Source organism: Daphnia pulicaria, chromosome 9 (genome assembly GCF_021234035.1).
Source record: "Daphnia pulicaria isolate SC F1-1A chromosome 9, SC_F0-13Bv2, whole genome shotgun sequence".
NCBI classification, from domain to species: domain Eukaryota; kingdom Metazoa; phylum Arthropoda; class Branchiopoda; order Diplostraca; family Daphniidae; genus Daphnia; species Daphnia pulicaria.
The window spans coordinates 839,116-855,439 of NC_060921.1; the positions used below are offsets into that span (position 1 = coordinate 839,116).

At 38.6% G+C, this 16,324-nt stretch overlaps 2 protein-coding genes and 1 long non-coding RNA gene across 6 annotated transcripts in view; 2 read left to right on the top strand and 1 right to left on the bottom strand.

The window, feature by feature from the left end:
- Nucleotides 1–16,324, bottom strand: part of LOC124312826 (exportin-1-like) — a 639,300-nt gene that overhangs the window by 569,045 nt on the left and 53,931 nt on the right. The gene's annotated exons all lie outside the window — the stretch shown is intronic.
- On the top strand, nucleotides 10,854–13,438 carry LOC124313590. Of its 4 annotated transcripts, none has more exons than XR_006910844.1 (7): nucleotides 10,854–11,198; nucleotides 11,267–11,704; nucleotides 11,755–12,113; nucleotides 12,180–12,668; nucleotides 12,723–12,953; nucleotides 13,026–13,132; nucleotides 13,190–13,438. It is a non-coding gene; the product is annotated as an uncharacterized LOC124313590 (long non-coding RNA). The 4 variants fall into 4 exon arrangements; XR_006910843.1 differs by having other exon boundaries at nucleotides 11,772–12,113; XR_006910845.1 differs by having other exon boundaries at nucleotides 11,267–11,315; nucleotides 11,772–12,113.
- On the top strand, nucleotides 14,015–15,978 carry LOC124313738. Its single transcript, XM_046778550.1, has 5 exons — nucleotides 14,015–14,141; nucleotides 14,216–14,439; nucleotides 14,513–14,703; nucleotides 14,780–15,192; nucleotides 15,257–15,978. Exons 1-5 carry the CDS (start codon nucleotides 14,015–14,017, stop codon nucleotides 15,976–15,978), a joined length of 1,677 nt encoding a protein of 558 aa, XP_046634506.1.

The following is a 16,324-nucleotide window of genomic DNA, read 5'->3' on the forward strand; positions in this document are numbered from 1 at the left end:
GCGTGATGGCGCACTACTGAAAACCTTTTGCAATTACGTAGAACGGCAATGGTTCAAACATTCGTTATGGCCACCAACAACATGGTCGATGTTTATGGAACATCGTCGCACAAACAATGCAGAAGGTACAGTATCCTACAAAAAAATCCGAACGGCGATTTTTTTGTTTTGAACAAGAAAGAGGGAGAGATTCCAATGCATATGATTTATGCAAAGGTAAAATTCCGTTAGTATATTTTTACTGCTTAAATAATTTAATGTTTCGACTTTTGGTTCAGATGGAGAGCATAGCAAATGTGTAGAAGATGAGGAAGAAGAGAATGTTAATGAAGATAGCCCAAATTATTGTCGCAAGAGCAACAACTACAATCGATTACAAAAGTTAAATTAAAACTAATAAAAATAAAAAGTCTTAATTATATTTTTGATTTCCATTCAGATTCTACGCATTTTAATGCAAAACTTATGGAATTATGGAAAAAGTTTCAAGACAAAGCCCTATCCTCTAAGGAGCTGATGACGATGATGATGACGATGAATCGGATGACAGATTAAGTGACAATGAAAAAGATGTAGGACAAGAAAGAGGGAGAGATTCATTTTTTCATTTATATAATATTAATAACAATCTTACTGTAAGATTCTTACATTAGCAACCCCCAATCCTGGTAGCCGGATGGAACGGGCGGAAGGAAGCTTTGGTAGCTATCATTGACATAACGCCAAGAGTCAGGGCCAAGCGATCGAAATTCGTCGAGAGGCAAGTAAGAAAGAGAAGATATAATAATGCTCGCCGTCATCTCCGTAACGGTAAAAAAAAGTCGGGCTAGGAGGCAAGATTCGTTCAGATTCAAGATTCTTGCAGTTCAATATTAATTCTTAATTCATTGCATCGATATCAACTTCTTAGTGAATGATCACACCGTTTGGAAATAAAGGCTGCAAACTGTACCTGTAAATATTTATTTTAATATCCTCCACACAGTAAACATCACAATATAGAAATAATTGAACAAATAAAATTTTATAAATAGAAAATATGTTAACATCAAATTAACACTTAAGTCTTAATTTCAACAAAGAACTGGATAACAAGTCCGATTTTTTTGCTTTTTTTAAATGTATGCATAACATTTACATTTGCAACAGTTTAGTGCGCAAGAAAATAAAGCACAGTGAAGTATGAATCACATTCCTAATTTGAAAAGGATACATGAAAATTCCGTCAGTATATTTTTACTGCTAAAATAATTTAATGTTTCAACTTTTGGTTCAGATGGTGAAGAAGATGGAGAAGAAGAGTATGATGAGGAAGGAAGGAAAACTCGCAAAAAGACTAAGGTGGTTGATGTGAGAAAGAAATCAGAACAAAAAACTAGCCACGATGAATATGAACCTAGTGAACTTGAACAGGCTCATGATACTGAATTCCATGCAAAGGTGAAATTCACACGAAATTCACATTCCTAATTTGAAAAGGAAACATGAAACCTTGCCTTTTTGGGATGAAGTGCATTCTAAAAGAAGCAGGGTAACTTCCCTTCTTCATGAAATTTCTAATGAGAACCTGAAAAGTCTAAATCACTTAGTGAAAATTAAGGGGTTGGATATCAAGGTTACTAGAAAATTTGTGCTCAAAATTGGACATCAGCTTAAAAACATTATGTGCATTATATATAAAGTGCTGTGAAAAGAATGCATATGATTTATGCAAAGGTGAAATTCCGTCAGTATATTTTTACTGCTTAAATAATTTAATGTTTCAACTTTTGGTTCAGATGGTGAAGAAGATGGAGAAGAAGAGTATGATGGGGAAGGAAGGAAAACTCGCAAAAAGACTAAGGTGGTTGATGTGAGAAAGAAATCAGAACAAAAACCTAGCCACGATGAATATGAACCTAGTGAACTTGAACAGGCTCATGATACTGAAATCCATGCAAAGGTGAAACTTAGTTACTACTGCGATAGTTTTTTTTTATCTTGTTTCTAATGGTAAACATTAATTTAACAGATTATAATAACTGATATGCCGGAACGCATGCAACACCGGAATTATCCCATCATTCCTGTCGAAGAAGGTTCTGCCGAACTGGATTCTGAATCCAACTGGATATACAGACGTGCTTTTATCTTTAAGGGACCACAGACTGTCGTTAAGATTCGTCGTACCCTCGAATTCATTCAAGTCAGCAAATCACTGGCAGAGCAAAACCACAAATAAAAACGGATAAAAATATTTAAAGTCAGCAACCCGGATATAACTGGGAACTTGGCTGCTTCAGGAGACTGCCAGCACAGCTACTTCTGGATAACACAGGAATCACACGCTGCATACAACAGTTCAAATAGTCTTCATCACATCTTACACCATCAGGCTGCAACAAGGTAACCAACAGCAAACCTGTTTAAGAAAATAAAAAAATTACCATCAGGGAAACACAGTGTGTACACAATTAATCAAGACTCATTATGTCAAAAGAATACAAGGATTAAGACAAAACTACGCGGTCCAACAGATCTCTCCGATATCTCAAATTTTACAAAGGAAGTTAGAATTGGCAAAGTATTCAAATTCCAAATTGATCTTTAGTCATATTAACAAAGTACTTTGGTAGGAAATGGGATAAAAATAATTACGTTTGCTTTTGCATGGGACGAGACGTACGGGTACAGGCAGCAAGACACACGAGGCACGACATTTCGGCAAAGTGAACAGGCACTCAAGTCAAGTCCGAGTTAATGATTTTGACAAATTGGTACAGAAATCACCTGTAAATTTACACATCGAAATTTAACATTTAGTATTTAGAACCCTAAGAAATTATTCAAATTAACAAGAAATACCTTTTCATTTTGGGAAACGTCACGACCGGCACGTCACTTCTGCTGCGTCAAGGATCAAATGGCCGAATTTCTACTAGCGCCACCTAGCGACAGCCAATCGGATTGCTTGCTTGCAGACAGCACACAGCAGCTAAATTTGAATTCGTCACGCCTTTCACTAGCTGGCACGAAATGAATCAAGTGGGGATGGACAGTTGGACACTAGATTACTCCAGCAGCTTTCCCTATGACAAAACACACAAATTCTTTAGTTAGCTATTTTGGATCATTCTCCTAACTAATTCAACATAACAATCTATACTATTAACAGCAAGTATGGAGGGTCAAGACAAATAATACAACTTACAATTTTGCGCAATTTTGTGAAGAAAAGAATCATTTTCCTGCCTGTAGCTGTAAGGCAGCACACAGCAGCAATATGTTATCTGTGTATGAGTTAGGGTTCCAAGTTTCCAACTAACATGTTGAATCTAAAGGAAATATGCCAATAAATTTTCAACATTCATGCAATAAGGTATAGTTAGTGTTACCTACTACTTGAGTAGAAACTTCAGAAAATTACAAATCTGGTCATGTGCCCTGCTTCTTTTCACAGGACTTCTCCCAAGTTGCTGCAATTAACCTGAAGATTACCCATGGACTGTATTATGTCAAATAATAGATAATATGAAATAAAAGTTACACATTTCTTAAGGAATACAATACTTGTCTGTCATTGTCAATTGATGGTAGTAGGCTCCTTGTTGCCTTTCGCGTTCCTTCCTACACGTACGTTATAATAAGAATTATGAAAGGTGATCCAACTGGATGCAACACACATAGGCCAAAATCACATTACAAACAAGTTGCACAGAAATAAACTTGAATTTACTGATGAATTCATCGGTAACTTTCATGGAAAAATTAAGGAAAACTTTTGACAACTACTCAACCCACCATTCACATGATAAACAAGAACACAGACGTCATCTATTGGACACCTCTGACACTTCAAGTCCCAAAAACGCAATTTAGTTATTTTGAGACACAACATTGAATTTTTGAATTCTAGTGATATTGTAGATCTTAAATAACATTACTGCTTTGAATTAAAAATATTACATACACAGGGAACCATACCAAAAATGTTTTCACCGCCACTATAGTGTGATCCGTATGGCGACCGTAGAACTCCAAAGACCAAAGAAATCCTTTTTAAATATTATTAAAAAATAGTCTATTGTCGCGTAGTGGAGTTCTACTGTCGGGCACTGAAGTTCTATATTGTCGGGTATTTTTAATACCTGGTTTTATACCAATCGGAATATAAAAGATGAGCCGAAATATGAATAAAAAACGGACTCACATAGAAGGGACTGTCGATGCCAATGGCAGAGCAAGATATTTGAATCTGTTTTCCAAGAGGAGCCACGATTGAGAAAGAACAAAATTTTTTCCCATCCGAATATAATGTGAAAGGCGTAATGGAACCGAACTTGGCCGAGTTCGCCCTGTCGTCGCGACCAACTGAAATGAAAGTGTATATTAGCTAAATGTCAAAATCAAATTATCTCCATGAAAAATTACATTCTAGATTGGTGCCGTTCTCCTTTAGCGTGATCGCCCACTTGCAGCTGAACCAATTCGAGGGGGACACTTTGGAGGCCAGGCCAGGACCACTTTGTTATTGGAATCTGAATGATACACCTCGTTGATTACCGGCATAGTTTCGGGCACGGTATACTCTGTTATTCTACTAATATATTACAACCCAAACAGAATAATGAATTATGTGCGACACCAGATCAATAGCCAATACAATGAAAGATAATTGGCAATCAAAGACTCACTTCCAGATAACTTTCATATTCAGTGATGTCAACGTCGGTGCACGAAAATCTCAATCCGTTGATCAGCAGGAGCTTCGATTATGAACATACATCCTTCCGAATGGATTTTGAAGTCAGAGGTTAGCGTAATGGTCCCGATAGCTGATGTGGCCTCTCCATCACGACAAACTAATAGGGATACAAAATGGGAAACTTACTGTAATTCATAACATTTCATATTTGGTTTTGACTAAACTAAAGTTTTTTTCCTTTAATTTTATTAACGGTTACGTTTGAAGTTGGTTTTATTCTCTCTGCGTTAAGTCGTCCACTTGCAATCAATCCATTCGCCTTTGCCGAGATTCGACGCAATGACCACCTTATTTTCAGCAGTAGAAAAATAAGGCTTGTTTGCTTCGACTACATCACCCGAACTTAATATGGAAGTGGTTCCAGCAACCTGGAAAAAAATATAGGAACGAATATTGTAAGGTTAGGTTATCACTTGGATTTGGGTTATGGTCTTAACTTAAATAATCGACTCACTTGAAAAATACTGTCATAGCTTTTGAGATTGATGGCCGAACAATAAAATTCAATCTGATATCCTGGGGCTGCCACGATGGAAAAGGAACATTGTCTCGGCGTTGAATTGCCAGCCATGGGTTGAATGGTGCCATTGGCCGACGTGGCTTGTCCGTGTCGACACACTGAAAATACCAAGGCCTTTAATTTGATACTGAAATCGGAAAATAGATTATAAAATACGTTTAAACTTTGTGGTGTTCTCGTTGGGCATGGTATTATTCCATTTGCAATTGAAGCCGTCAGATCCTATAAATTCAGAATACACGGACAAAGTATTGGCCATTGAGTAATAAATCTTGTTTAGTACGGGTAGGGGCCAGTCACTTTCAGTCGCATCAAAGAACTTGAATAGTTTAGAGCACAAATGTTAATGAAAGCGAATGTTCGTCTATAAGTTGTGTGATGAAAAATCAACTCACGGCCATTTTACTGGTGTAGTTATTGAAGGAGATTGCAGAGCAGGAGAACTGAATCTGCTGGCAGGGCGGTACGACGATATCAAAGACGCACGAAGACGTGCTGGTCTGTGAAGTTTTATTGAGCTGAATTTGGCCAGTGGCTGCCGATGAACTCGTGTCCCGACAAAATGAAAATATTGCAGGATTGGTCGTCGGTTTAGTCGTGTGACAATTCTGGTTGTGGTTACATTCGGCTTGCGTGTGGTTGTCAGTTTGCGAGTGGTTGTCGATGGTGCCGATTTGGACGTGGTGGTTTTCAGTGTTGTTGCTTTCGTTGTTTTGATCGTCGACGACTGGGCCTTCTGTTTCGACAAAATGAATTAATACATTGTTTTGACCGCCGACCAATACTAGTGGCGAGTTAAAAAAAACAAAAACAATAGAGCTAAAAGCACACTACTACAGCTAAACTCGAGAAAAAATCAATCGGTTTTTTTCAACTTACGGTGGTGGGCGACTAAACAGGTGGTAATCATCACAACGAGAATCGTAACGATCAATTTCATTTTCGATCAATTTCTTCTCTCCGCAAAAGAGCCCCACGGCTTCGGAATGGATTGCCAACGATAATGCGGATTGTTATTACACTTGTACGATCCACCAGGTCTCAAAGTCGTCTAATGGTTATAACTTCAACACGTCCAATCTAACCTGGCAACAAGTCTATGAGCAACAACCCCAAAACTTTTCAGATTGCAATAGGTGTCATGGCGGATGCAGGTGGACGATACAGCTGGCCGGCATTTTGCTTCAAGTGACACTGACGTTGATTAAAATTGCTTTTAAAAGGTCCTCGATGAGTCGATAGGAATTGGAGCGTTAATCGACTCGGCCAGGCAAGAAATTAAAACACGTGTGAGACAAACGTATGAGCTCGGAATAAGCTTGTTATTTTGCGATTTTCTAAAATTTCTAAAAATGTTTTGAAAGGCTTAAAAATTCGAAACGCTTAAACATGAGACAGCTACCAAGAAAAATCCCTTTGAAGTAACGCAACAACTTTGAAAATAGAGCGCATTGAGATGTTTACATTGTTGTTGCAGATTTACGACAACTACCGGGAGTACCATCATCCGACCAATCCGCCCATTTTGAACCACCAACCTACACGACGACGGACAACCCGCTGATAATCCAATCCCTAGCCAACAGTTTCTCCCCTCCACCGCTTTGCTGCACATGGACTACTAAAACCTGTTGGGCTCCTTCGTGATTTCGGGAGTGAGTTAAGTTAGGTAAGAATAAGTGATTCAAGTTTTTCACGGATGACGCTCTGGCCATTTAGAACAAAAAATCGAATTCGGTTTTAGAAAGAGGAGAGTTGCAGGTGCACAGGAATTTTGACAGTCAAAGAAACTCAGCCGCAGAGTTCTTGTATTATTGCGCAACACGCCGTATACCAACGTACCAAATTATTTCTGCTTTCGTGAAAAATTCAAGCGCCAAATAGAGCCGTTTTGGACGACACGAGTCTTTGATCACGTGACGCATATCAAGCGAAAAGGGCTAACATTTGGCCAGAGGAAAAACCCAAATAATATAATAATCAACTGGCAGTTACTCTTTCTATTAACCAAGGAACCGTTCCCAAAAAGTTTAACGAAAAGATTGAATGAATAGGAAAATGGGGCAGAGATCTCGTCAAATAAAAGAAACTTGGGGCTAATATTACGTAATCGGTGAACAAATGAAGTTAATATTATAAGGTGGTAAAAGTCGTGAACAATTCTTACCATTTAAGGCGATCCTTTTGCAGCTTTTCTTTGGTTTTCAGTGATGAGGATGATCAATTTGCTTTGCACCAGTGGAGCGATTTATCGCCACTCGCCAGCTCCTTGGTTTCAGTCGTCACCCAAAACTCGAGGCGGAAGTTGTGATGACGTCACGCGGCTGGTGACTCTCTGCTGTTCAACGGGAAATTTCGAGAAAAATGAGAGCGTATCATTTAGCCTTGAAAAAAGAAACTCTCACACTAAAGAAACAATAGGGCTTTTAGATCAAAACAAGGATTAGACAAAAGAAAACATGTTAAGAAACACCTATTATTCTAAAGTAAAATGGCGGGTGAAAATAAAATCACGACCTTAAGAAGTGCGGAAAACGAGCGAAGAAAGCGAAGTCCATGGCATGGATACCATCATTTGCTGCTGTCACACTGTAAAGGAACCATTAATAATGGAGAGAAATGAGAAAAATAATCAAGTGGCGTAGTTTATGATGGGGTAAGACAGGCTAAGTCCCTAATAATTTACGTCAAATTCAGAGACGACAGCAGTTGCGGTAACAGGCCGGCACTTGTAGCCCCGGAGTAGAAACAACACGGACCAGATGGGTTTATACTTCATACGTTCAATCATCTGGGAAGACTGAAATTCAATGCTGAATTGGGTGCACAATCTGACGCGATAGAATAATTCACCTCACCTATAAAATGAAACAAATATTTGTGAAACCATTTGTGGCAACTATTTGTGAGCTTTGGTTTATCACTATTAGCAACATCTGTCGAGAGTTTGCTGGGCAGATCGAGCGCATCATCCGCCATGGCCTGGGCAGCACTCGTGCAAAAATCTTGTCGTATTTCACTTTGTGCATCGTCGGGCTCTGTTTTGACTTTTAAAGTTTGTTTCTTTGCAGTTTTACACCAACGGCGGAACAACTCGTTGACCATCGAATCCCTGGCCGGCAGTTCCAACAGTTCCACGCTCTGCTGCACATAGAAAACGGTTTAATAGAACGTTAGTAATTAAAATTCAAATGTACAAGGCCATCCTAACATATGCAAATCGTTACTATGGCAGCCCATTAAATGAGAAAACTGAAAAGAAAATTGATGAATAGAGAAATCTTTTCTAGTAAAAGAATGTAGAAAAATGTACTGCTCTCTGAGTGTGTGTGCCTCTTTTCTTTAAAATAAGTTCAAGTGCAGTCCAGTCACATGGGCCTCGGTTCAATTACTTTTATGGCAATGGTAAAAATTAGAAAAAGGTCTTGATGATGTTGTCTAAACCATGAAGTGCCTCGCTAACCATGCCCATTTATTTTAATTGCTAATGACAATTAAGGAAAGGTTTTTGGGTCCACAAAGGCAATTTCAAAATGCAACTGCCAAGTCGAAGCGAACTGTGGTGGTGGTGGTCAACAATTGTTTAGACCCTAGACCGCATGTGTTCAATGCAGGCAGCACGTCTGCCAATTAAAACCCCCAAATAACAATTGTCCCATATTTCTACCTTGATCTGAAATCTCTTTCTTAGTTTCTGTTCAAAGCACAGAATAAGCATCGAATAAATGCCTTCCAACGGATATAAAAGAAACATGGCCAACAACGAGACGACCAAAATGGCGGGAAAGAATCGAAATCTGAGAAATGTTTACCTGTATCAATGACTAGGTGGCCGTCTTAATCTGGGTGTATCGTTGGGGGATTTCTTCATCTTTGCCATTCCAAAACAAGTCAATAACGTCACTTTAAACCGAAATAAGTAGGTGAGAAACAGGCAACGAGAAATTGTGCACACTTGAAAGGTGTTGACAAGACGAGCGAAAGAGCTGCACCGTTGCAAGTTCGTGACTTCCCTGAGCGTGACATCAGCTGACAGACAGAGTGGTGACCTCTATCGGCCAATTATATTACTAAACCACTTTGTATGGAATGGGCGGCAAAAACCAAAAAGGCAATCAAAGGTGTTTTCATTGCGTTTTTTAAATAAACAAGGAAAAGCATCTACGTCAATCATCCCATGCATCTTGAGTGCTATTAAGGCTCCAGTTAAATGACTTGACTACGGAATCAATTTGGCTGTCACGTTTGCCGTGATCCGATCGACTGTCTTTTTTCCCCATAAATATGATAAAAAGCTCACGTGCCGAATATGCCAAACAAGCCAGTGATTTGGCCATAATATATAATTTGGTTTCGACTGGTTCTGAATTGATCCCGAATCAATGTTATGCTGGAGCTGGACTCCCGACGGTGATGGCTCCTGGCTTGTTGGGACGGTCGACTAAACTGTATTTACGGTATGCAATAAAAGCACTTTTAAGATGCAAATATCATTTTTGACAGGTCTAAAAATATATCAAAAGAATAATCTCTCTGTTACCTCTGGCTTAAAAATAAGGGAACTTGGTCACGAGCGGGCCGGAAAATCAATGAGAGACTAATCAACCAAACCAACATCTCCATTTGAATCACAGTATACGTAGCTATATAACATCTTATTCTACAGCGGAAAGCAAACGATTGGAATCAACGCACACCAAGCGGTCCTATCAATCAACACGAATTCAAACCACTATATCATAATAATCTTCCCCCAATTGAAATTATTTGGCTTATTCGCCAGCCTCAAAGTGTATACAAATTCGGCTCGACTTACCTTATTAAATGTCGAATTGTTGTAGTTCAATAACGGGTCATCCCTTCTAAAAATCCATGTCAGCTAGTCAAGGACTGGATAGACTTTCAAAGATCCAGCAGTTAATTGCCAGTTCAATCTCACAGTCTGTCCCTCAGGATTCAACTTGTTTAGGCAGTTGATGCAAAACAAGTTCGTCGACAGATTGTCGAGTAGAGTCGTTTTTACCTTGTTGTTGTTGTTCGCCTTCCAACCGACTGGTGGGAGATCATTACGTGATCACGCCTAACTTTGTGTTGCACCACAATCCTCTACAAGGCGAACCAGCCGGTCACTGTGATGGATAGCAACAAGAACTTGATTAAAGAAACAACGATAAGGTTGCATATAAAATAATAATCACCTTGGGAGTTGCGCCACTTACTCTATGATTGACGAGTGCCAATGTGCCAAGGGGGAACCTAGAGTTATAGGAACAAATGAATCAAGGAATCAAAGTCAATTCAATTCCAGCATTAGAGTGTCAAATGTGTGTAGGGGAGTGATTAGCAGCCAACTTTGTATGACGTGACTCTTCCCCTTGTTCGTTTTCAAATTACGCTGTTAAAAAATTGATTATGCTCACAGTTTATCTTGTAAAAGTGAAGAGAGCATGTGTAGATTTGAATGTTTTATCGAGAAATACAAAATTCAGAAATGATACTTTCAGAGAGAATTACTTTGCATATTGCAATTTTCATATCAGTTTTTCAAAAGCAGCAGCGGGCTTACCGGCAGTACAAAAACGACTCAGTCCCCTGTAAATGGTATTGATATTTCTTCAACAAATACTTCCACTGATATTTCTAAATTTCTTCAAACTGTAAGCATCTAACATTGCACTTCATCCTCCCTGCCCTATCTGATTGTCTTTCTCAAAGTTTAAAGGGTATTACTTCTAATTATTTCAGTTTAATTCAGTGGCTTATCATGAGATGTGTCGAATGTTGTCTTAATCTTCCCCTCTGCTTAGTTTTCAACAAATAGTTTTTCAGTGAGCAAACGCTTGTTATCATTTTATTCTTCAAGCTTTGTTTAGTTGAAAGGACATCGAGCGGCCATCGGTGAAGGTGATTTCCTGGACCAGCTCTTGTCAGTAGGTAACATTTCGGAGAGACTTGTGAGTCGAGATAAACTTGAACTAACTTAATTTAATCAATTTTCGCAGTTTAATGCTTTGCGCCTGACATTCAGCACGTGCGCTTATTTTTGTATTGGTTTGTATTTAGAAATTTTTTAAAATATTTTAATATCGATCTTTGACGTAAATATTTATCGTTGACTTTGATTCAACACAAAATAAAAAGACAATCGCACAGAGTAGCAATCAAAAGACCCTAGGCCTATGTGACTTTTGAACTTGGGTAGAGTTTTGTACTCTACGCATGTAGTCCTTGTCGGGTGTGACAAAAATATCGTCCGAAATAACCCTCCCTAACGAGTAACGACGACATGTTATCTCTGATTTTGGTTTAATCAAATAAATCTTAACTAATTGTAACTCGAGATTTGGAGATTTTTAAACTAAATGCCCCACGTATTCCCGACACGTATTTCCACGTCAGAATTCTAAACTAAACAGCCAAATGAATTAATATAGTAAATAGTAAGTCCATTTAAAGTCTAATTCAAATTTTTTACGCTAATTCAAAACAGTTTTCTGCTTCAAACAGGACGCGAATATCCAAATACCCTAGCAAATTATGCGGATATTTATTGCAAGAGGCTATTCTTGAAACATATTTCGATAAAAGCAACCGTCAAGAACATCAAAACGTGCTCGGCATCACGTACTACCCTTCTTCTCCCGACACATGACCCGATAGTTCAAAAACATTTCAAATGTAAGTCTAGGCTTAGCATTACTATTTGACTTGTTTACATGGTAATGATCACGTGAACCTCGGCTACTGCCTTCCATCTCTAATTCCCATCCGAAAATCTGCGAGTATAAAAGTCAACTGGAAATGTTAGAGAACTTCTCTAACATCGCCACTCTAACGGTCGCCAGCGTGGTAAGTCCCAATTTATTCGCTCATACAATAAATTGGTGTTCATTAGTTTGAAATATTTTTTGTCAGTCTGCAACCACCACGACCACCGTCACCACTTCCGTCACCACCGTCTCGGCCGATGATGACAGCGAGGGATGACTCTCGTTGAGCGCTCACGACCGCAGCGTCATCCGCAAGACCTGGGACCAGGCCATATGGAGAGACGGCGATGTTCCTCCTCAGATTCTTTTCCGCTTCATCAAGGCCCATTCCGAATACCAGAAGATGTTCAGCAAGTTCGCCAGCGACCCCCAAAACGAATTGTTGACGAACTTATAGAAATCACCAAATTTGGAAAGCCATCCGCTCACCAAAGAGGCGAAATGCACGGACGAAGAAATCAAGGAGATATTACATAATCTTAACTCTGAAGTCGCTGCTGTCGTCGATGAACCCACCACCGCCTCAAAGTGGAAGAATCACTGCGCTGCTATGCTTTATTTCAGCTGCTTCTTTTGGTCGGTGGCCTCGTCCATTCCGACTGGCGGATTACGCCCGTTCTCTTGATCTGATGGAGTATATTAATTGTTCAGATTTTGAACAGCGCTGTAGTAACTCTCACTTTTACAGATATTACATCATCATGCTGAGCACCATGGGGGACAGGAGATCTCATATGCCGTTTAGTTATAGGGCCGCTCATCACCGTTTGGAAATTAGACGTCACGAAATTGTACGCCATCTCGCAGATTGCCTGCGCCATAACAACTTCTTCCTTTCCAACCGTGGTGAACGGCGTCCAGATGATTATCCAAGGTTTCTTATTCAGCGTGACTTTCGGCTGTCAGTGTTTGTTTCTCGGTAATTTACTACAATGGTCCAATGAATCCGCTTTCGATTTCGTCCCACTCAATTTAATGGTCCTATTTTTAGCTCTCGTTCCGCGTGCGCTTTTCGGAAGTGAAAATTTGAATCGAATCTTCGGCGTCTCTATTTTTTCGGACGGATTGGCATTCTTATTGGTCCACCGATCATAATAAGTATTTGTTTATTTTTTTATTTGAAATAATTGTTTCATTCTTTTTCGTAATTCTTAGTCAGGACTTATTGTGGATATCACGCCAGGTCGCTCTTATTGGTTGGCCTTTGTCTTCGCTTCTGTTATGGAACTTTTATCGGCGATCGCCACAATAGGCGCGCTGTTCTTCGCTAATCCAAAATAAAGTCTTTCCAAAAATTGAATAATTTCCGGTTTGTTGAAATTAAGTGAGATTTATTTTTTTCGTTAGTTAATTCGATATTCTCCACATGTTATGGACAATTACAGATTTTTTTCAAAAATAGATTCATACTTTCACCTGCTGAAGATAAAAACGAAACCTCATTTTAGTATAGGAAGTTTCTTAATATACATCCACTGATCTCTTCCTTTTCTAATGTAGCAACTACAGTTTCTTAAAAGAATAGACTCGCTTCCGATTTCATTTTAATTACCAATCTCATGTTTGAGATTCGTGAATGAATTTTTAATGAAAAATTGGACTCTCGCGATCTTGATTGTAAAAAAGAAGTAATTCCGTTAAGGACGCTGGATGTCATCTCTCTGAACCCTAAAACCATTTTACCCCACTCCCTATCTACGCCATTTCACGCAAATTGTTGCATGTTGCATTTGTCTTCCCCTACTCTTACAGATATTTCCATAGACAAGTGTTTTACTCTTGATGACCAGATCATTAATCTGGCAATAGTGCATCTCGTAAAAATAATGCAACCGATTTTTCGCGCCCAGCATTTTATAGGGTAGGCTAATAACAGAGAAAAATAATATTCAGAAATTGTTTTCGTTGACTGTTTTGGGTGCCATTTTGTACTTTTGAGGTCTTTCAGATTAGTCGATTTAGATAACTGTTTTTCTTAATATGCCTCAGCCGAAATGGTACGGAAAATCTCTTTCGGCATTGTGCATGGACAATATCGTCGATAACATGGGAAAACCGATGGCATCGCGTAGTTCGGAGTACGTTTCATATAATTTTGATCATCTGCGTAAGTGTCAATAAAATAGTTACTATTTATTACTACTGTTATTGTAATATGATGATGATTTTGACTTCACACAGCTTCACATTGTCTTAAGTACATGACTGAATGTCTCAAGAAAGACTACTCGATAACAGAGGACAACTATGATTTACTTTTAAGCCCACACTTGAAAGTTCTGGATTTAAGACCTGATTTAATTTCAAAACTTCAATTCAATTCACTTGAAGATGGCATGAAGCATGGACGTAATAATGCAGAAAAAAATCTTCGCATCTTTCGTCTGGCATCTGACAGATGTTTGGTATTAACAAGACCAATAGTTAATTCTGGATTATAATAGTAGTAAATTTATGCATAACTCATTTCAATTACAGCAACTCACTACACTGAAGATTCCGGATAGACCTCTTCTTTTTTTCGAAGGAGAGAGAAATTTTGAAGTAGATGAGATGTTTGCTTGTGTTTTGCAGCGTTTTGAACACTTGCAAATTCTTGATTTATCTCACACAATTTATGGTGAAAGAAGCATGCTCAAACTTGGATCAACCAATAAACCAAAAATAAGGTAGGGTCTACTTTAATAATGAAGTAAATTTATTGTATTCTGATTGTATTACACATCATATTTTTTTCCCCTATAGGGAGTTGCTGGTTGACGGCTGCCCTGGTGTGACCGATACAGTAGTTGAAGTGTTCTGCACAGGTCAAAGTTCCCTTTATAGACTGTCAATTCTAAACACGTCAGTGACTCCTATCGGAATTCAATTTGCTATCCAACATTTGCCAGAGCTGAAAGAACTAAATTGCGACAATCAGTCTGATGTCTACAAAGCTTTTCGTAGAATTCGTAAAGAACCCAGAGAATCAAAAAAATATTCCTTGATTAAGTTGTTTATGGAGAACGTTGTAACAAAAAAACCCAATGGAATTGTTTTTTCTCGACTAGTCCCCTATAAAAAGGGCAGCGTTTCTCTGATGGTTGACATGTGCCCGTTGGTCGTCGATGTTTTATTGCGTGTTAACAACGAAGGATTTACGAATGAGGAGTTATTAGGTGAGAAAAATCTGAAATGATGGTATTCGTATGTGTAGGGAAATTAAATGCAGTTTTATTTCAGGTTTTCGAGAACTTAAACTACTAAAAATTCTCAAAATTTGGATGGACCGATCCACGATGTCACCGGTCTCTATTCGTGGCGGAGTAATTCCTCTTCTACAATCTCGTGGCCCTAAACTTGAAGAGTTATCTTTATGGATGGAAGTAACGAGTGAAGAAGTATATGTCATTATCGAGTGCTGCCCGAATGTTCGCCGTTTGCTTCTTGTTATAACAAGTACCGATCTGGAAACTCCCGAACTGGTGGTAGATGATCGCGTCCACTCTTCTCTTTGTTCCCCAAAAGAAGTAATTCCGTTAAGGATGCTGGAAGCCATCTCTCTGAACTCTAACATTAATCCCAACGCTATCTTCGTTATTTCACGCAAATTGTTGTTATTGCTTTTGTCTTCCCCTTCTCTTACAGATATTTCCATAGACAAGTGTTTTACTCTTGATGACCAGATCATTGAGGAACTTTGCTCTGAAAACAGTTTCAAGTATTTGACCAAGTTAACGTTTCTCGGTTGTTCTAATGTGAGCCAGAAAGGCATCGATTTTTTCCTGAATGAAACGAATCCTTTGGACGAAATTACTGTAAAAAAATGTGGAAATGTGAACCTTGAGAATATGAAAACCATGGCTCAAGAGAAGCATTGGGATGTCAAGTGGAATGTTGAGTACTTTAGAAGAGACTACCGAGACTACTACTTGGTGAGACAAATGCAATCCAATGTTTTCTAACTTTCGTCGTTTTTTCCTTCCCAAACACTTATTTCCTGATGTTTATGTTGTATGCTTTCATGAAATCTTCACCTGGAACTCTCATACGATTCTGTATCTGGTGTACACGAGTCAAGGTTAAATAGTCACGGAATTAATTCAATGTGTCTGTTTCATTTTACAATTTCACTTCAGGAACTTCATTCGCGGAACTTCATTCCACACCTTAATGGGTGTAAATTTAAATAAGCCTTTCACTACATTTATTCAATTAGGACATGATTTTCAATTACTTTTAAGTTCGCCTTTATGTTCCTTGAAGTAATTAGGACATTAAACTAATTTGCTCTTTTTTTCTAAGTGATTC

What these genes read in the sequence shown, in the direction of transcription:
- LOC124313738 (XM_046778550.1), top strand. Translation starts at nt 14,015, where the DNA reads ATGCCTCAGCCGAAATGGTACGGAAAATCTCTTTCGGCATTGTGCATG. An exon ending in ATATAATTTTGATCATCTGC is followed by an intron (nt 14,142 to 14,215) that starts GTAAGTGTCAAT and finishes GACTTCACACAG; the next exon opens with CTTCACATTGTCTTAAGTAC. An exon ending in TGGCATCTGACAGATGTTTG is followed by an intron (nt 14,440 to 14,512) that starts GTATTAACAAGA and finishes TTTCAATTACAG; the next exon opens with CAACTCACTACACTGAAGAT.